At 31.9% G+C, this 21,787-nt stretch overlaps 3 protein-coding genes and 1 non-coding gene across 5 annotated transcripts; 2 read left to right on the top strand and 2 right to left on the bottom strand.

Annotated features, from left to right (window-relative positions):
• Positions 1 to 401: 401 nt before the first annotated feature.
• On the bottom strand, positions 402 to 3,876 carry LOC107013055 (U-box domain-containing protein 4-like). 2 transcript variants are annotated; one of them, XM_015213041.2, is made up of 3 exons: positions 3,719 to 3,876; positions 3,415 to 3,578; positions 402 to 1,734 (listed from the first exon to the last, which is right to left on the bottom strand). In XM_015213041.2, the coding sequence occupies exons 2-3, from the start codon at positions 3,492 to 3,494 to the stop codon at positions 882 to 884; spliced, it is 933 nt and encodes a 310-aa protein (XP_015068527.1). In that variant the 5' UTR covers positions 3,495 to 3,578; positions 3,719 to 3,876; the 3' UTR covers positions 402 to 881. The 2 variants fall into 2 exon arrangements, with proteins under 2 accessions (XP_015068527.1, XP_015068526.1); XM_015213040.2 differs by lacking the exon at positions 3,719 to 3,876 and having other exon boundaries at positions 3,415 to 3,711.
• A 3,011-nt stretch (positions 3,877 to 6,887) lies between these two features.
• TRNAN-GUU lies at positions 6,888 to 6,961 on the top strand. The gene has a single exon. It is a non-coding gene; the product is annotated as a tRNA-Asn (tRNA).
• Positions 6,962 to 8,187: 1,226 nt separating this feature from the next.
• LOC107013861 (L-type lectin-domain containing receptor kinase IX.1-like) lies at positions 8,188 to 10,410 on the bottom strand. The gene has a single exon (XM_015213743.2). The coding sequence runs from the start codon at positions 10,326 to 10,328 to the stop codon at positions 8,376 to 8,378; it is 1,953 nt and encodes a 650-aa protein (XP_015069229.1). The 5' UTR covers positions 10,329 to 10,410; the 3' UTR covers positions 8,188 to 8,375.
• Positions 10,411 to 17,715: 7,305 nt separating this feature from the next.
• On the top strand, positions 17,716 to 18,502 carry LOC107013708 (protein BRICK 1). Its single transcript, XM_015213582.2, has 2 exons — positions 17,716 to 18,018; positions 18,121 to 18,502. The coding sequence occupies exons 1-2, from the start codon at positions 17,886 to 17,888 to the stop codon at positions 18,243 to 18,245; spliced, it is 258 nt and encodes an 85-aa protein (XP_015069068.1). The 5' UTR covers positions 17,716 to 17,885; the 3' UTR covers positions 18,246 to 18,502.
• The last annotated feature ends 3,285 nt before the right edge of the window (positions 18,503 to 21,787 follow it).

Here is a 21,787-nt window from a genome sequence, read left to right on the forward strand (position 1 = left end):
TAAAGTTGGAGTTAACCACTTTTGTCCTTTTTTAGTTATTTTCATTATGATTTATTTTTTTATGTTTGGACATCTACAATTGATATATTTTAAGTATTGTGTTTTACGTTTTACATGTGATTTATATTAAAAAGTATATTTAAGAAATTTAATATCAAATATATCTATATATTTATTTATTTTTAAATTGAAATTATAACTTTGTTATGTTTCTAATATTGACATAACCGATTAACCAAATCGAAAAAATCCAAATCAAAAAGAGAAAAACCAAACCAAACCAAATTTATTTTGATTCAGATTAAGTTACACTTCTTCAAAACCAAAAATCAAAAAACCAAAACCGAACAGTATACAACCGAATGCACGCCCTAACACACAACCATCTTGTGAGCTCGGAATAACATTCAACATCTTCTACATTTCTAATCTAATATTTTGAACATAGAGTAATAACATCAAATAATATCCAAAAAAATAAAATTACAAAGACATAACTATGAAATTAGAGCCCTAAAACGATGCTCTATAGCTATTCCCCTCAAAGATATATTCCTAATAATTTAACACTCCATTTTTGAAAATGCACATTTAGACATCTCAACTCGTTCCAATTATATCTAGTGGACTCATGATGCTGACGTACAAAAACCTACTCTAAAAACAAAAACTCTAAGAACTCTCTAAAAAAGTTACAACGCCTCAATCTCAAACAGGTTAGAGATGGGCTATATGGATCTTTACTAGTCATATCACTCCATTTAAGCCTGTCTCAGTTCAATAACTAAACTGGCATTGTCTAGTATATCTAATTTTCCGAGCACGAAAAACTGATGGTTGCAGGAAGAAAGATTAAAGGATATCAGAGATGAGAAACAGTATCATGTTGAAGAGATCGTAGAGGCACCACCGGCTATAGACAAATCAACTGGAGTACATACCATTGGCCTTTGGTGTAAACGTCTCAAACTTTGATCCATACTAACTTGTATCACTTCAGCAAGCAACCCCCGCGCTTTTCCAGTTTGCTCCTTGCCATCTATCTGAGATATAAGGTTAGAGACAATGTTCTCCAATGTATCGGGTTGAAGCTGAGACCTTTCGTACGGAGCATCTCTCAGTAACCTTAAAAGTGTTTGTGATTTCTCTTTAGACTTAGTTGTCCCTTTAACAGTTAGCTCAAGAAGTCCAGGAACTACACCTTCTCTGAGAATTAGTTCCCGGTATTTACATCGATCACTTTGACACATTGTCAACAGAGCTCCTAATGCATGTTCTCGGCTTTGTAAAGATCCGATTTCAAGGACTTCCACTATTGCAAGTATCCCTCCTTCTTCAGATGTCAACGCTTTCCTACACTCGTCATAGGACATTAAAGATTCTAGAAGAGCAGTACATTTTTCAGCGGTTTTTGAGGACTTTTTACAGGATTTAAGCAGAGTAACTATAGAAGAAATTGGTTCTGTTTGAAGGATCAATGTTAAATTGCCTTGAGAAGTTGAAAGATTGTATAAAGTGATTATAGAATCAACCTTGGCTTGTGGGCTACCGCATCTTAGAATATCAACAAGTAGAGGGATGACACCAAAAGAAGTAAGGATCGGTTTCGTGACAGAAGATGCTGATAATGTGAGTAATGAAGCAGTTGCATGCTCTTGTAAACTTGCTTTCTCTGATTGAAGAAAGCCAATTATGGGTTCCAAGGCACCAGCATCTATGATACTTTTCTTGTTTCTGTAGAAGACGTGAATAAAAACGTAAGAACGTATACATTTTAATAGCAAGCTAAGATGAGTTGGTCACACAATTCAATATGATATCAGAGTAGACAAAGATCTCAGGTTCAAAAACTTACCAACAAAAAGGGTGAATTGAAGACGTTAAAAGAAAAGTGTGTCATTTCTAATAGCTTAATCTTTTGGATAAAATGGCCATACAATTCAACAGTTTCTAGGAAGACTTGGAACAGTCAAATATCAAAGTTTCAAGAGTATTTACAATTTCACATTAGGATAATGTTTGAACATGGAGGAAATAGCATTATTATTTATCATAGACATAATCCATAAACGTGTTATTTGACTTGGCTTTAGATGTCATCTATGCCCTCCAACTTTAGTGGTGCAAAAATAGACACATAAATTTGTATAAAGTTGAAAAAATAGACACTCTTGTCTTACCTGACATACAACTTAATTAGATCCAATATGAAAAGGAAAACAACTTGAATAGAAGGTAACAATAGCACCCAAAAGAAAATTAGCATCAGAAATTTCAGGAAACCACAACTAAAATTCTAACCCATAAAGTCTAAATTCTAAATTTGTCTCGAATAGATTGCACATATCGATATCCAGTGTAATTCCACAAGTCAGATCCAAAGAAAATATAGTATACACAGACAAGACCTTATGCCGTACCTCATGAAAGGTAGAGAAGTTGTTTCTAAAAGACACTCGAGTTCAAGTCGAGTAACACATATCAATGCAATTTAAAAACTACAAACATGTAGACATAGCTTATAGAAAACGGATAGTAACATAAGATAACCAAAAATAAATTTAAAAAATAGACAATAACAGACTTAGAAGGATAAAATGAGACAACACACAACTACCAACTAAACCTTCATCGAATGCTAAACCACTTTATATGACTTACTCTTTCTTTTAGTCATCTAAAAAGGAATGACATATTTCTGTCATTACTAACAAATTAACTAAAAAATCCTCATTTTATTCTCCAATTTTTAGTCCCACAAATATTTATAACTTATTCTAAACCACAAATTTCAAAAAAAATTATTTCTAACTCCGTGTAAAGTCAGATTAACACATATATGTTGTGGAGGAAGTAGAAGTTAATTACTCCCTCCGTCCACAATTAATCGTCATACTTTCCATTTTTAGATTCAAACTACAAAAACTTTGACTAACGTTTTAGGATTTATTTTTTCATCATATTGATATGTAAAAAATAACAACATATCATAATTTTTGTATAGCTTTTGAATAGGCATAATACATATATTGGACTCTAAACTTGGCTTCAAATTTTAACCTTGACCTCCAACTTTCATTATGCACAAAAATTCACTTTAACTATCCAACTATAAGTAAGACATATGTGTCTATTTGTTCAACTTTATACAAGTCTACTTGTACATACCCAAAGTTGAAGGGTATAAATATAATTCGAAATCAATATTTATGTATTATGTCTTTTGAATACCTAAATTTTTCGTTTTAGAAAAATCAAATTGATGAAATATAATTTAAATTCAAAAATAAATCAAATTAATTTTCAAAAAGCTCAACCAACATGACAGATAAAATTGGACAACGGCCGTTTCAATAAACCACCACAATCAACATCCAAATTGATGATAGTTAATTATAATTCGTGAAAACGTACCCTTCATCCTTAACGGAGAGATTGAGTAACGCAAGAAGAGCAGCTTCATTATATTCAACTGACTCCGAATTACGAAGCATATCAACAAGGGGTTTAATAGCGTCGGAAAAATAACGCCGGTAACGCAAAGAACTTTTAGTTAGCCGGCGAATATCCCTCGCACCCTGCAATTTCAAAATTGGGTTATCTGATTGAATGAGATAAAGGGTTTTTTCAACAATGGCGCAAGACATTATTCTTCTGGGTAAATTTGCCTGTAACTAAGCAAGAACTAGGGTTTAACAAAAATGGACTTGGTACTTACATATAAAAATTAATGGAGAATTTTCGTTGAAAAAACTTCAATTTTGACTGTAGAAGGTTCGGGAAATTACGGGTCGTTATCGGGATGCAATTGACTTCCATTGACGGCTTTTTTGAACTTACTGTTTCTGTTCATTTCCATTCATCTTCCTCTTTGCTTTTTCATCTTATCAAAAATAAATATATTAGACTTTATTATAATTTCTAAAATTTTCTATCACTTAAAAAAATGGATTCGAAAATTAAGATGTATTTGAAATTCATAAATTTTAAGAAATTCTTGTATTTTGAAAAAATAATAGGAATATAATGTGATTAATTCTTATCACTATATAATTTATGTAAATTATATAAATAATATGAAATTTTGGTTAATACGTTAAAAGATTATTTTATTATATTAATATAGGAGAAAATTTCAATTTATAATATTATTTTTATATAATTTTTTAAATATGTAAATTTTAATAGTAATTTTCTCATATAACTAAAATAAAAAAATATATTTTTAAATATTACTAAAATTGATATAATTTAAATTTTGAGAATATAAAGATAGACACATCTTATTTTGGAAAAAACTAAAAGAATATCTTTTTCTTTTACTTTAATTTAATTTTAATTACTGTACGATTTTTAAAATTTATTAGATCGTTTTACTATGTCATTTGATTTTAGATTCATATCATTTAGCTATTGTTTTATTAATTTGGATATATGTAATATATTTATATAAACTTTATAATTACTTTTAAGTAAAAAGTCCATGATCAATGAATAAAATTACTTTGATTATGGACATAACAATAAGACTCTTTCGTCATTAAATTTTTGAAATAAAATAAAATAATTTACTACGACAGATATACATTATAATTTATTTAAACAAAAGTTAAAAATTATTTAAACAATAACACTTAAAATTTATCAATATTAATAATATTTATCATATATTTATGATACGCTTAATGAAATTAATTTCTCATCATTTAATTAACACCACCAAAAGAATAAATTTTTAAATAAACATTAATAGTTAAGACTTAAGATTGTAAAAACAATGGGTGGAAATGATATCAAACCATGGGAAATGGTCAAACTAGTTTTAACTTCAATTTTTTTGTTTTTTGGTGTTTGGTTTCCAATTTTCATTCAAAATTAGTTACACACATTGAATATTAAAAATTAATAATGAGAAGAAAAAAGAACTCACTCACACATTTATTTTTTATTTTTATAAGAAAAAAATTAGTCATACACATCAAACAAATAAAAACATTACTTCCGGCAGCCATTTGACTGGAGTAGATCCTGCTCTAACTTTGTCAAAGTAAGATAACTTCAACTTTCTACGTCAAAAATTAAGAGTTTGAAAATTTTAAATTTTAAGATATAATAGAAAAATATTATAGAATATATATTAAAGAAAAACTTTTGATTGGGAGTATTTGTAGTTTGATTTGAATCAGTTATTGATTAAAATTAAAATCAAATTAATCAAATTGATTTTTAAAATTTCTAAAACCAAATCAAATCAAATAAAAGAAATAATCATTGATTTGATTATTGCCAATTTGATTCAGTTTTTCTGGTTTATTCAATTTGAAAGTAATCATTTTTTTGAAGACATACGTATCTCGATAGACACAAACATCAATTACATGAACAATCTATAGAAAAGTTAATAGTGGTTCAACCAAACAATTAAGCAATATTAGAGTTATCATTACATAAATAAAATGATTCATTTAAAAGAAAGTGTGACTATTTATGTGAACTACAGTAGGTAAAGACTAAAATGGATTTTGATGGACTTGGATTTGAGATTGTTATACTTTTGCTAAAGTGTTGGACTTGAGATAATGATAAAGTTAAAAACTTAAGTTAATTAAAATTTAACAAAATATGTTTAATTTATTTATGAATAATATATAAATAACTATAAAATTTATATATCTAATTTATCGGTTCGGTTTGGTTATTTCTGTGATTGTTTTTTAGTTAAACCAATACCAAACTAAATAGTATCGATTTTCAAAATTTAAAAACCAAACCTAACCAAACTAAATCAAATATCGATTTTTTTAATCGATTTGGTTCGAATTGCGATTTGGTTTGTTTGTTAACCATAACCATGAACAACCCTACTTTTGTTAATGGTTAAGTTTGACGATATTTCCACCGCCCTTTTCTTACTATTGAATTGTTATTCAATTTTGTTAGGGATTTTACAAGTAAATATACATATAGTTATTTAATTTTCTAATATGAATACAAGATCTAGGGAAAAGCTAGTAGGTTATATTCATTTGAACCCACAAATTCCCACCTAACTTTGTCTTTACTTCCTCGTCCCATTTTATAGAAGTTAGTTTAACTCACCATAATTTTTCTTTCAAAAAAAGAAAAACTATGAAAAGTTGGTGTAAAATTAGTAAATAGATATTTGTATGGATGTAAGATATTTCGTTAAAGGTAAAATGAGCATTTTAATTGTAATATAGAAATGTGTCATTATTTTTTAGATTCATTAAAAAAAAGTAAGTCATATAAATTGAAACAGAAAAAAATAATAATATATAAATATATATTTAATTTAACCTTAATTATATTTATATTTCAATTGGTATAAAATTGAATATGACATATATCTTATATTGAAATTAATAAACCATTCGTGTTACTTTATAGTTATAAATCATGTTGGTATGCTTTGATATAGAGCACATAGATATTTGCTTAAAGTATTTTTAGTCTTGAAGAAATTTTATGTTGGCAGAAAATATAAAAGTATCTTAATTAGTCGGTAATTTTGAAGGTCGTTAAGTAGGATAAATATATTTATTCGTAAAAAATTTAATTAAAAATAATAAAATCAAATCCGTCCGATCAATTTAAATTTAAAGGAGTTACTGATTTGTCCATTTATTGCTATGATCAAACTATGTTGATAAATCACTCAAAATACAATTATATAAAAGATAGTTACAAAGCGAAGTTAAACATTTTCAAACTAAAATAGATTAACAAAACATATTTTATAGATAATTTTACATTAAGTAAAATTTAATATATAAAATAGCAAAGACAATTAATACACTTAGAATTTATATTTATTGATTATAAACTATTATATAAATATGTTTATATAATTGACGTAATATCATCAAGCTGGAATAGCTCAGTTGGTTAGAGCGTGTGGCTGTTAACCACAAGGTCGGAGGTTCAAGCCCTCCTTCTAGCGTTTCATAATTTTTGCAATTTTATGTATTTTTTTGTTCTTTTTTTTAAAATTTTCTTCGTTATTTTTTTAATATAAGATGATTTTGAACTCCTAAAGATGTATTTGATTTTTGTTAGACAATATTTAACTAGTACAAGTTGATCTTGAGGAAGATCGCTTCGGCTTTGAGAAAAAATAACATTTTATGTGTAGCTCTTAAATTTTTCTTTATGATGTGTGAATTGTTAGTAGCTTATTTATTCAAATGTATGATGACTTTGATCTGTATGCTATATTCGATAGCCACGAACATCGGACAACACCTCACTATATCAAGTTGATCTTGAGGAGGATTGCATCTAGATCGCTTTGATTTTTTCGAAAAAAAGATTGTATGTGTTACGGTAATCCTTTTACGTATACTCAAGAGATTATGTGATATTTCTAGAAAAATCCTCAATGGAATGTGCATGTCCTTTGGAGATGCAAGTTAGAATTTAGAATAGAGCATTCTCCAAGAATTTCTAACGGATCTAAGGTTTGAAGAACATGAAATGAAATTGTCTTGTAAAGGATTACCTTAAATTGAATATTACTTTATTTTTATGTCATTCCGATTAACATATATATCAAAGGAAATTGTTAACCATTCACAACAAAGCTCTCATGTGTTTGCATTTAGTAAAGATTTTAATCTTAAATATTCAGATTGACTTTATTTATGTATTAACTTATGAATCTTAATTATTAAGTATATTTTTTATAAACACAACTGCTTCTTCTTCTTAAAAAAAAAAATAAAATCGACGTACTGCAAATGTAAAGCGTTTTGAGCGAATTATATATTAAAAGACTCAAAATATTGAGAGGGTTTTATATCTAAAATTTGGAATTTAGAGGTGATTTTGAGTTGATCGAGATTGAATAGTCAGTGTATACTTTATGTATACTCGGCGTATATTTCATGTATACTTAACTATATTCAACTTTTGAGTGTATCATAATATATAGCTCATGTATAGATAAGATATATTGTATAGTCAGTACATACTTTCTATGATATTTGACAAGCTATATTGTACATCCTACGTTTTTGAGTACGTCCTACGTTTTTGACTACTTTTTATATAAATAAAACATGACTATATATATTGTAAACATTTGGAACTACCTCAATCTTTATATGGTTTATAGTGACGCATCCAGAATTTCAATGAATTCTTAGCTAAAATAGTTGCTTGTCGAACTTATCTTTAACTCTACATGTACTTGTTCATTTCACATATATAAGATTCACAGGATCTTCTACACGCCATTTTATTGTACAAATATTACTACAACAACAATAACTATTACTACACCACAATCTCAAGCAAATTTGAAGTCATTATTAATCATATCGCTCCATTTAAGCTCATTTCAATTCATTAAATAGTTATCGACCCACATCGATGCTTGTGTAAGTCATCGTAGGCTCCCCGGAGCTAACTGTTGGTTCACCACATGGTCTAGGTGAATAGTACACAGGAACAGGCATCTTCATTGGAAGATTAGGCAACGATGCCTCGAAATTCAGAACATGAATTGCTTGTTTTATCGATGGCCTTAGATTGCTCTCGGGATGAGCACACCACAACGCGATAATGATCAATCGTTCTACTTGTTCTCGTTCGAAATCCTTGTTTAATTTCTCATCAACAACAGTAAGAAGTTCTCCTTTTTCATAAAAATCCCAAACATACTCTACTAATCCTGCATCACAATTCCCTGTCCCTGGATCAACTGATTTTCTTCCTGTTGCAATTTCTAATGCAACTATTCCGAAGCTGTATACATCCGACTCTTTGCTTGCTCGTCCTGTTTTTATGTATTCCGGAGCCAAATAACCTAAAGTTCCGGCTAGCCCAGTAGTCTGAGGACCTAACTCATGGTCCATTAGTCTAGCTAGGCCAAAATCACCAAGCTTGACATTAAAACTTGAATCGAGCATTATGTTGCTCGATTTTATGTCTCTGTGGATCACACATTGCTCCCATTCTTCGTGTAGATAGAGCAACGCGGATGCTAAACCAAGTGAAATCTTGTACCTCATAGTCCAACTAAGAGGATTTTTTTTACCAAACAAATGAAAATCTAAGCTACCATTTGGCATGAATTCGTAAACAAGTAAGAACTCACCTTGATCATGACACCAACCGATTAGTTGCACAAGGTTTCTATGCCTTAATCGACTAATAACCTTCACCTCGGTTATGTATTCCTTTTTCCCCTGCTTAGACCCTCTCGAGATCTTCTTTACAGCAACCGCTATGTCAAGATCAATGAGGTACCCTTTGTAAACTTCTCCAAATCCTCCTTCACCTAATTTTCGTTCCTCTGAGAAATGATTAGTTGCAGTATCCAGCTCTTTATACGAAAACTTTCTTGGTCCTGCCCCTTTTTCAAGATCATCATTGAAAGATGTTAAGCTTATTGTCTCTGGATTTCCCTTCACCTTTCGTCTACGTTTTCTCAAAACTATCAAAGCCAAAATCGCGCTCACTAACAAAATCCCACCTAATGTTGTTAGCCCTGCAATAAGTCCAATCTTTTCGCGATCATTTCCACCTAACTCTGTTATAACAAGACTCGAGCTGAATTCCCACGATTCAAGTGTATGTCTCTCGACATTTTGTCCTGTTGCAGCAGAGAATCCAATTGTGACCCATGGAGGCAGAACATCTCTGAGGTTTATTATGTAAAACATGCTCAAATTCGGACCTGTTCCATAGTTCCAAATGACACTAAGATTATTTTTTGTAGCATTGTAAGTAATCCATGTCTCAATAGGATTACCACTATGTAAACTAACATTCCAAGGAGCTGTTACAGATGAAGCAATTGAATTGTTGTTGATACCAACATGCTCGAATGGAGGATCCCATTCGACGTTTGAAAATGTATCAAACTCAACAGAAACAATTTGGCTTTGAGCTGAATCACTAGTGGTTGTATTAAACAGTCCAAGAAAGCCACCATCTGAGTTAGGTGGAATTCGAAAACCAACTGGAGCTAGGAAAAACGCGATACCATGACCATATGAGGAACGATTTTGAGTATCTATAGTGAACGAAAAACGTGTAGAGAAATCAGCTAGCTTTGTGGAGTCATGATCAGGATCCCATAGTGGAACTTTCTCTCTATAGATGGCATGAGCAACGCGACATAGATAGTTCGCTTTGTTAAACTCGACCTCTCCTACAGACGCGACTGCATCTCCTTCGTAGAGTATGTCAGTCACGTCCGGTCCAAATCGAGATATTTGAAAGGACACTGAATTCACAAATGGAATTAGCAAGGAGGCAATGAAGAGAGCTATGCAACATACATTGGAAGACATAATTATCATTGGTAAATTGAATGGAAAAATGCTTAAACATAAATGTTTGTATTGAACAAGAGTAAAATCGATCGAAAAATCGATCGAACTGACAAAGGGTTGAATTTCAGTGGATAACTATAGTTTTTGCTTGAGGCAAATGATAATAGTTTTCTTGTTGATGTAAGGTTTAGCTACCAACTTAATTTTATAATTGTAAGAAACTTTATAATAAGGTCTAAGCAAGCAATCTTCTTCCTTAAACAATGTAAGCTCTAACTAACCAACTATAATAAGTTAAAGTTAGATTGTGACATAAAATATTTTTAAGCTTGAAAAACTACCTAAATTTCAAATTGTGTCCCCACAAATATGAATATATTTACAAAGGTAGCCTTATTGTGTGATATTGAAAGTCAACTCTCATTTTTTTTATGTGATTTGACAAGATTTTAGAGAAAGCAATATATAGAATTTGTTATCTAGTGTTGACTTGAAATGATCGTGTGTTGCGTGCATTTTCTTAGTGGGGTGGTCGAGTTAATTGCTCTCTCAAGTATACATATCAACAAATAATATAATAATAATTTAAAAAATTTATTACTATGAAGACTTTCTTTGTAATTTATGTAACCACAATGACATGTTCTCCTGATTATCTCCTTGCTCCACTATTCCTAATTAAATGACTATCTAGATTATAAACATTTATTTGTGGAAGAAATCTTAGCTATATAAATTGATGTTCTCTTCGTTTTTTTTTTTTGTAATAGATGAAAAAGATGAGAAGTATTATGCTAACGTTTGACTATAGATTTTTAAAGTATATCTGACAAATATTATTTGAGTGAAATTTTATCATGTGTCTGGCCATAGTATTTGAGAATTATATTTACTTTTAAAAAAAATATGATTTATATCATAAGTTTTAAAAACTATCAAAACTAACCATAAGTTTGTATTACATAGCACATGACTTTATTACCCTAAGGCGATTGTTCATCATTTTCATCAATAAATATATCATCACTTTTATAGTCACTGAATGTTCCATCACCACTTTGATGTTCACGTAAAAAATTATATTAAACAATGAAAAAAATTACGATGGAGGGTGTTCTTACATAAAAGATAAAAGTTGTAGAATTTGAATTATTAAAAGTTATCAAATAATGAGATTTGACTCAAATACTTAAGCTAGGGTTTGACCATAGATTTCCAAATATTCTTGGCAAATATTATTAGGGTGAAAATTTGGGTGAAATTTCACCATGTGCTTGGCCATAGTATTTGGGAAATATATTTCACTTTTTTAGAAAAATATGATTTATACCCATAAATTTTAAAAACTATCAAAACTAACCATAAGTTTGTATTACAAGTGAATTGAATTTTCGTTCCAACGATAACAAATAGTGTCCATGACACTAGAGTAATGTGGTAATTTGGAGTGAGTGAAACAAACATCATTCCATACATCGTGAAGTAGACAAATCACATGACATTGTTATCATGAGCCTATTGTTCATCATTTTCATTAACAAACATATCATCATTTAGTATTCACTGAATATTTCATGATTATTCTGGTGTTAACATAAAAAATTATGTAATACAATGCAAGCAACTACTATAGAGGGTGTTTTGTAAAAGATAAAAGTTTGAAGCAAAATTTTAATTTTCAAATTAAAGATCCCAAATAATGAGATTTGACCCAAATACTAGAAAAACTAGTATTCGGGAATTTGAGATACTTGCCAAATAATGACAAATTGTATGGACGAACACTATTTGCCAATTTTTTTTCCAAATATAATTTGGGAAATCTATGGTCAAACGGCTAGCTTTCTCTATTATTTGGGTAATTTGCTAAATAATGACAAATCATATGGACAAATACTATTTACAATATTTTCTCCCAAATTTTACTTGCGAAATTTATATATGGCCAAACGTGCCCTATATTTTATTTATATTTTGAGGTTGATGTAGTGAAAGAGACAGTTAGGAGAAGAAAAAAATATTCTTCTCCAAGTTTTTCACAATACAAAAGTGAGGAATTGTATGTTCAAGAAACGCATATGTTCTATTGATGGAGCTTTGAAATCTTTAACTAATTCTGAGTTGGTTAAATTATACAACATTGTTAGACTGTTGTATCGTTTAAAGGACAAGTCAAGAAATATATCATTGGATCGATGTAAATTATGCCGCAGAAACTTGAATCTCCTTAAAAAAAAAGTAAAATTTTCATCGCTCATTCTAAATATATATTTATTCAATTTATTTTTTAACTACAATTTATATATTACAATAATTTAGTCAAGAAGGTAATGAAGAGATTAAACTCCTAGCAGAATAAACTCTTGTCCTCTAGCCGGAAGATACATTCTGATAGCCCATCTTTTGCAAACTATGTATTGATAACTGAATATATTATGAATCATATTAAGACTCCAAAATATATTATGGAGTATCCACCGTAGTTAGCTATTTTTAATCTTCGATTTACAAAATCATTTGTCGATGTATATATTCCTATGATCGTTGTTATTAATAAGTGTTGGGCTATTGCCCATGTTCCAGCCAAAGGTCCATGGCCTAATCCTACTTGGAAAAAGGATTGAAAATTATTCTCTTTATTTGGTTTCCAATTCTATTAGGAAAAGGATTAGAATAGTAACCCTATTTGTAGTTGGTTTTGGCTTTGTAAAGAAAAGCACAACTCTATAAATAGAGGATGGTTTTGAGAGAATAATTAATTGCTCATTGGTATTGTCTTTGAAAGACATTAGAGCATAAGAGAGGTTTTTGAGAGAGCTTTCAACAAGAGAAAAAGAGAGAAAGAAAAGGGTTCTTTTGCTGCAGTCTTTTTCTCCGACCAGCAACGTTCATATCGTGTTTCCCGATTAAGTAACCGTTGGATCGGGCTGAAATTTGGACTGAGTGTTCTTGCCATCTTGATGGTTGATTTGAACGGTGGAGATCGGATTCGGAGGTCAAGATCCTGTTTTAGGTCCCGAACAAAAGCTGAGTTTAGGTGGTGTTTCTTTCTATTTATCTTTTGTTGGTGTAACTATTGTTTGTTCTCTTTTGGCACTTGTTGTGTAGCCATTAGAAGAATATTTGTAACCCTCTTATTGGTATAGTGAAGCAATTCGGATCTTGTCGATCCCGTGGTGGTTAAATTCGGATTGAAGGATTTTTCCACGTTAAACTTGGTGTTCTTTATTGTTAGATTTTTAATTTCATCTTTTCGTCACAACAACTGATATCAGAGCTAAGATTATCTATATGGAGGGGAATATGAGCAAGATGGTATGTCTGAACGGAAAAAACTACAACATATGGAAAAGCAAGATGAAAGATCTATTGTTCGTGAAGAAGATGCATATTCCGGTTTTTTCTGCTCATAAACCCGAGAATGTGACCTATGAAAATTGGGAATTTGAGCACCAACAAGTATGTGGATATATAAGACAATGGGTTGAAGATAATGTTCGCAACCATATTGTGAATGAGACACATGCTAGAACATTGTGGGAAAAGTTGGAGACGCTTTACGCTTCAAAAACTGGCAATAACAAGTTGTTCTTGTTAAAGCAATTGATGACCTTTAAATACAAGGAGGGCAGTCCTATTCTTGATCATATAAATGATTTTCAGGGTATTCTTGATCAGCTACAGGAATGGGTGTGAATATTGATGATGAAATACAAGGACTTTGGCTTCTTAATACTCTGCCAGATTCTTGGGAAACTCTTCGTGTTTCTTTAACAAATTCTGTCACTGGTGGAAAGGTGACTATGGAATATGCAAAGAGTGGTGTATTGAATGAAGAGGTTAGAAGAAAATCTCAAGACACATCTTCACATTCAGATGTTCTATATACAGAAGATCGAGGGAGACATAAGACAAGAGATCCGAGGAGTAGAGGTAAAAGCAGAAGCAAGTCAAAATTCAAATATTATATGTTATCATTGTGGAAATAAAGGACATATTAAAAGATTTTGTAAACAATTGAAGCAAGATCTTAAAGAAGGGAAGAAGGAAGAAAACAACGAAAATAATGTTGTTGCTGTTGTCCAAGATGACCTTCTCTTCGCTTGTGATAAAGACGTCATCAATTTTGTATCTCAAGATACAAGTTGGATAGTAGATTCTGGAACCACATCACATGTCACACCAAGAAAAGACTTCTTTTCATCTTATACTTCTGTTAACTTTGAGGTGTTAAAGATGGGTAATGCTGGTGAAGTTAAGGTGTTTGGTGTTGGCACTGTTTGTTTGAAAACCAATACTAGTTCAACGTTGGTCCTTCAGAATGTCCAGCATGCTCCAGACATTCCAATAAATTTGATCTCTGTAGGACAACTAGATGATGATGGCTATCATAATGACTTGTGCAATGGCCAATGGAAGCTTACCAAAGGCTCACTGATTTTAGCTCGAGGAAGAAAACATTCAAATTTATACGTGACACAAGGATCGATTCTTGGTGACTCTATAAATTTGGTGGAGAGCGAGACTTTATCAGAATTGTGGCACAAGAGGCTCAGTCATATGAGCGAGAGGGGGATCACCTATTTTGCTAAAAATAATTTGATTGCTGGTATGAAACAAGCAAAGGTGAAAAGATGTGTTCATTGCTTAGCAGGGAAACAGAAAAGAGTTTCTTTTCACAGTCATCCTCCTTCAAGAAAGTCTGAGCTATTGGAGCTGGTACACTCAGATTTGTGTGGTCCTTTCAAAGTGAAGTCAAAAGGTGGTGCACTTTACTTTGTTACTTTCATTGATGATCATTCTCGCAAGATTTGGGTATATCCTTTGATATCCAAAGATCAAGTGCTTGATGTGTTTAAATAGTTTCAAGCCTTATCTGAGAGACAAACGGGAAAGAAATTAAAATGTATTCGCACTGATAATGGTGGTGAGTATATTGGTCCCTTTGATGACTAGTGCAAAAAATCGCAAGGAATTCGTCATCAGAAGACTCCTCCAAAGACTCCTCAATTAAATGGTTTGGCAGAGAGGATGAACAGAACTTTAGTTGAGAGAGTTAGATGTGTGCTTTCAGAGGCTAAACTTCCAAATTCTTTTTGGGCTGAAGCACTTAACACTGTTGCTTATGTTATCAATTTGTCTCCTGTTGTTGCTTTGGATGGTGATATTCAAAACAGAGTTTGGTTTGATAAGGATGTTTCCTATGATCACTTGAAAGTGTTTGGGTGTAAAGCTTGTGTGCATGTTCCAAAAGATGAGAGGTCGAAATTGGATGTTAAAACTAAGCAATGTATCTTCATTGGTTATGGTCAAGATGAGTTTGGATATCACTTTTATGATCCAATTGATAAGAAACTCATTAGAAGTCGTGATGTTGTGTTCTTTGAAGATCAAACTATTGAAGATATTGACAATACTGAGAAATTAGATTCTCATACTGATGAGAGCTTAGTTGATGTTGATCCAATTCCTATTATTGATACATCTTCTGCACATGAGAGAACCCAAGGTAATGATCAAGATAATGATGAGAGTGTAGAAAACATATAATTGTTCCTACTAATGATGTTGTGGTTGATAATTAAGCAACTCATGTTGGGATGACCGCTTCGGATGCTCCAGAAACCTCTTGTAGAAGATCTACTAGAGAGAAGTGAAGCTCAACACGTTATTCTCATGATGAGTATATTCTATTGACTAATATGGGAGAACCTGAAGGTTATGATGAATTCATGTTAGATACTCATAGAGATAAGTGGAAAGAACTCATCTTAGACAATCATGAGTTTTGTAGAAGTGTGGCAGGCAGGAAGCCTGTCAAAAGTTCCTCCACTTGAAGTCCATTTGGCCCCTTGGCTGGAGGGGAGTTTGTTGGGCTATTGCCCATGTTCCAGCCAAAGGTCCATGGCCTAATCCTACTTGGAAAAGGATTGAAATTATTCTCTTTATTTGGTTTCCAATTCTATTAGGAAAAGGATTAGAATAGTAATCCTATTTGTAGTTGGTTTTGGCTTTGTAAGGAAAAGCACAACTCTATAAATAGAGGATGGTTTTGAGAGAATAATTAATTGCTCATTGGTATTGTCTTTGAAAGACATTAGAACATAAGAGAGGTTTTTGAGAGAGCTTTCAACAAGAGAAAAAGAGAGAAAGGAAAGGGTTCTTTTGCTGCAGTTTTTTTCTCCGACCAGCAACGTTCATATCGTGTTTTCCGATTAAGTAACCGTTGGATCGGGATGAAATTTGGACTGAGTGTTCCTGACATCTTGGTGGTTGATTTGAACGGTGGAGATCGGACTCGAAGGTCAGAAAGGTCCTGTTTTAGGTCCCGAACAAAAGCTGAGTTTGGGTGGTGTTTCTTTCTATTTATCTTTTGTTGGTGTAGCTATTGTTTGTTCTTTTTTGGCACTTGTTGTGTAGCCATTAGAAGAATATTTGTAACCCTCTTATTGTTATAGTGAAGCAATTCGGATCTTGTCGATCCCGTGGTGGTTACCTTCGGATTGAAGGGTTTTTCCACGTTAAACTTGGTGTTCTTTATTGTTAGATTTTCGATTTCATCTTTTCGTAACAACAATAAGAGCATAATTCCATCTCCTATATTTGATGAGCATGTATATTCCTATTATAAACGTGAATTAGTTCATCGATATTCAAGCTCAAGATCAAACGCTAATTTTATTTGGAGATAAGTTTGAAAATTTCATTTTCATTTTCTTTTACATTTCATTTCAATTTCTTCTCGTTCATACTTTCCTCATATTATCGATTAGATCTGAATCTTCCTCATATTATCGATTAGATCTGAATCTTTAATATTGACGACTTCTATTCATACTAGATCGATTTTTCAAGTAAATATTAATATCAAGATTTTATTGAACTTTCTAATCAAAATAAGTTATATGCAATCACTTGATCTGCAGATAAATAAACTCGTCATATGTTGATATAGGGTAAAATTCTATTGTTATAATGATTCTAATCCCTCTTGTGAACAAGAGTTAAAGTGTCACTATGAATCGGGGTGTAGTATAACTATTGTGAGGAAAATCAAATGATGTATAAGGTGAAGGGATACATTTGATCTATAAGATGTTAATTGCGTCATGTGTCCCTATTTGATCTTTCGTTAAAGTGAAGGACAAATATATTTTAATTTTTGGACGACAAAGGCATCACCCAAAAATATGACAGAATATTTGTATACTATTTATAATAGTTTGGATATATTTATCATTTTTTCTCTTTTAAAATAAGTGTCAAAAACACATTTAAATTATTCTTATTTTAAAATTTTATACCTAAAGTATTAAAAATGTGAGTTTCATTCTAATTATATGTGTTTCTCAAGCCAATATGAAATTAACATTTTAGTTTAAACGTATTTTTGACATTTATATCATTTCTTTTTTTTTAAAACAGATTTGCAAGTAGAGATACTTGCCTTTGAAGAACAAAGAAGGTAATCACTATCTCCTCCATTTTCCTTTAACCTAAAACTAATCATTGCAGAATTGTTTGTTCTCCTTCCACATCTATCTCTCTCTTTCTTCTCCGTTGATCGGAAAACAGTGACCAGAAATGGCTCGAGCCGGAGGAATAACAAACGCGGTGAATGTAGGCATAGCAGTACAAGCAGATTGGGAAAATCGTGAATTCATATCTCACATCTCTCTCAACGTCCGTAAACTCTTCGATTTCCTCGTCCAATTCGGTAAATTTCTCTAACTCATTCAATCTCCTTAGGGCAAATATTCGGTTTTTGTTAAATTCCTGTTTTAAAGCGATTTCGGTGTTGATTTTGTTGTACTTTCAGAGGCGACGACGAAGAGTAAATTGGCGACACTGAATGAGAAGCTTGATACACTGGAACGTCGTTTGGAACTGCTTGAAGTCCAAGTCAGTACAGCAACTGCTAATCCAGCTCTGTTTAATGTTTGAAATGATGCAGCATTGTACTAATATTCTCAATATGTAAGGTACTTTAATTCTGTATTATAAATAGATTGCTTTGTTTTGGAAATCATATTTGTGAAAAGTCCTTGTTTTATGAAAATCTCAATCAAGTGTGCCTGAATTAGTTAGGTTAGCTATATGAATTTGTGTGAGATTCGACTCTATTCAAGTACATTATGTTCGGATAGTTAATAATCAGTCGCAATTTTGTGGAAATGATTCATGGAATTTAATAGCTGAAAGTATGCATACCTATTGGATCTACAGTTTCTTTCATCTAAGTTTTCAGTTCGCTAAAACTACTGTGTTGGTTCATTGCTAATGCACAATGGAGATTGTCTATGTGTAAATTGGAATGATAAGTTGATTTGAGAGGTCAAAACATTACTATAAATTCTTCAAGACCATCTTAATCTTTTGACCTAGTTAATATGAAGCAAATGTTGTTTATACCTTCTGTAATGCTGTTTTGATATTCGTGCCTGTTTTCTTCATATGGCTTCTTGGAACTTTAATCTGCTGGATCTCAGTCTCTTATTTTTCTCCGTGAGTTGGTTCTTTGCTCATGTGCGATGGAGATTTATATGTGGAAATAGGAACATTGTGCTTGTTCATTTATAAAAGTTGCTTTACCTTCTCTGGGAACAAAATGATTGTTTTACCTTCTCATTTTTTTTCTACTAACTTTTTATGTAATACAATCATGTGAAATGTCATTCTTGTAGTCACTAACCAATCAACGATGCTTAAACCAAAACTTGTTGTGTCATCTATGTGAATCCTCTAATCCATCCTGCTTCTTTGTAATACTAAAAGAATTATCTTTTGAAGTAAATTAGAGGTTTCTAGATCATACTTGGACATGGAAGCTTTAACTAGGACTTCCTGACTTGTAGCAGTTTTTAATACGTCCTAGTTTTTAATACGTCCTTCGTTCCAATTTATGTGGTGTCGTTTGACTGGCACAGAGATTAAGAAATTAAAAAGACTCTTTGAAGTTGTGGTCTAAAACAAGTCAGAGATGTGTCTAGTAGGAAATCCTCATTAAGGGTAAAATAGAAAGTTTAAGGAAGTATGACATTCTGTCTAGGACAGACTAAAGGTGAAAGTAGACACATAAATTGGGACAAAATGAATAATCGTTTTCAATACAGAGTTTAACATAATGAAAGGTTGGACATGAGAATGAAATAGCTTGCTGGCCATATACCATACAGCTATATTCCAGACTGGTTATTGTTAACATGGTTGATTTATCTATTAAGGGTTACTGGGTATTGACTGCTATTGTTTACATGTTTTTCCCTTGCCTTCTTCATACTAGCCACCAGGTTCGTAGTTTAGATTGAGCACTGTTTATTTAGAAAGATATAAGATTATATTAATGTTAAATTTGTAATGGACTTATAGCCTATAGGAGTTTAGTAATAAGTTTTTGTTCTAGTTGGAAGTTGGATTATGTGGAAGTGGACAAGTCCATTAAGAAGATCTGGCAAATGATCCAGCTCGTAATTTTTGGTGTCTATGCGCAGAAAGGAACAAAAGATGTTTTGATGGGACTTCAACTCCTCACTGCTCTCTTAAGTCCAAGTGTTTGATAAGAGCAATCTATCCCCTGTAAATGGTGTCATTCCCCTTTAGATTGTATCAGCTCCCTCTCAGTGGCTTAGCAGCCTTGAGTTCTAGTTTCTTTTATCTGAGATAATTCATCTCCTGTCAAGAAAGAAAAGAAAGAGAATCTGAGATAATTCATTCGCATATTTCTCAGATCTCTCAATCCAGAAACACCTTGAATCAAGTTATTTTCTAATTAGCTCTTCAACTTGATCGCATTGCTTTCTTTCTATCAAATGTATCTCATTTTTACGAAGACATGAAACTTGTGTTTTCAGACCTCATTGACCTGTTGTATCACTGTAACTTTGAGTGCTGAAAGCTCGTGTATTCCTGAAATGAAAGGGTTTACAGGGCAATGAGTATTCTCATTCCTTCCAGCTTCATTTGTTCCCTCCATATTTAATTTTGGGATCTTTACACAAATAGCCAACCAGATTCACTGTTTAGTTTTCCTAAACGCTACACATATATTATCCACGGTTATATAATATTATATTATACATCCGCCGGCTATTTTTAGTTTAAGCTGTTGGGTGGGCAGCTATTTAGGTTAATTCTTCTATTTTCTATGGAAATTAACACCCTACTTGCTGTATAAAGAACATAAAAAGTAAAAGTCTAACACCCTACATACATGTATGGTGCCTGGAAACTTTGACATAACTTACTCTGTCCATCCATCTTCTTTATGTTAACTACGCCTCAATTCCAAACTAGTTGAAGTTGGTTATTTTGATCCTTAATAGCTTGTGAGGATTAATCATATAATGAATAATTACTTGCTGGCCATCAACCTACCGTAATTCTCTTCTTTTATCCGAGTTCTCAACTTGCAACAGGAAAAATTCTCACAGGCTGGGTTATTTATGTACTGCATAAAAAGCTGCTGAGTTTATTAAGAATTTCAACTTTCCTTTTGATGGTTTATTAAGTTCAACGTCCTTCTAATTCAAACTAGCTATTGTTGCAGTTCTTGTTTACAGTTTAGGGATCTCGCCATCTTCTACTAGTGAAATTTATTTCCCTCTAGCAATTATGAATGATCTATGTTTTCACAAGATGCTGTTTGAATATTGCATCAAAGTTGGGTTGAGAGAGGGATTTCTTGGACTCAGTACAACATGTTTGCAGTGAGCCAGTGTCTAATCAAGAACTCTATCCTATCTTTTGACCCAAGGATTTCGGCTATCTGATCTCAACTCATTTCATATAATCTTCAAAGTACGGATTTCATTGTTATTATGGAAAGATAAGCCCTTAATAAGCTGTGAACCACTGCACAATCTTTTAACATACATGGTTACATTTGAGGGTGATTAAGAGTAATTTTCTCTTATTCCTTTTTTATTTTATAAAAGAAGTGATGCTACTTATCAGGGGTTAGGTAGATAAAATCTCCTGTTATTTGATATCGGCTGAACCCTAAGTTTGGATTGTGCAGCTTTTCAGTGATGTGAGATGTGAAGTTTCAGATTTGTTGTGGATTGAATCTTATTCTTTGATAGGTTAATGCTTCAGTAATTGAATGACCCAGAGCAGTGACGTATAGCAAGCTGCACGTGTTCTTGTGCTATGCTTAGAAAAGAAACCAGTGCTTGGATTTTATTAATAGAGGGCATTTATTTAGAAGCTCTCTTACATTTTAGAATCTTCTTCAATGAATAAATAAGGGACAGTTTAAGTTGAAGGAATTTGAAGGAAGGAATTTGATTGAGAAACTTCCCACCCGAATCTGTTATATATTGCAACAGCCGTAATAGTTTCAAAAAGAAATGTTTTTAAAAAAACAGCCGTAATCCTTCTGCTGAACAATTATCTCGGCAGTGGAGGAGCTGGTTTTGAAAGGAGGTGATGAATGGATCTATTTCAAATTTAGTGGGTGGAAGGTTAATGGATCTTTCTATAGAGAA

The sequence above is a fragment of the Solanum pennellii genome, chromosome 3, assembly GCF_001406875.1.
Source record: "Solanum pennellii chromosome 3, SPENNV200".
NCBI lineage: Eukaryota > Viridiplantae > Streptophyta > Magnoliopsida > Solanales > Solanaceae > Solanum > Solanum pennellii.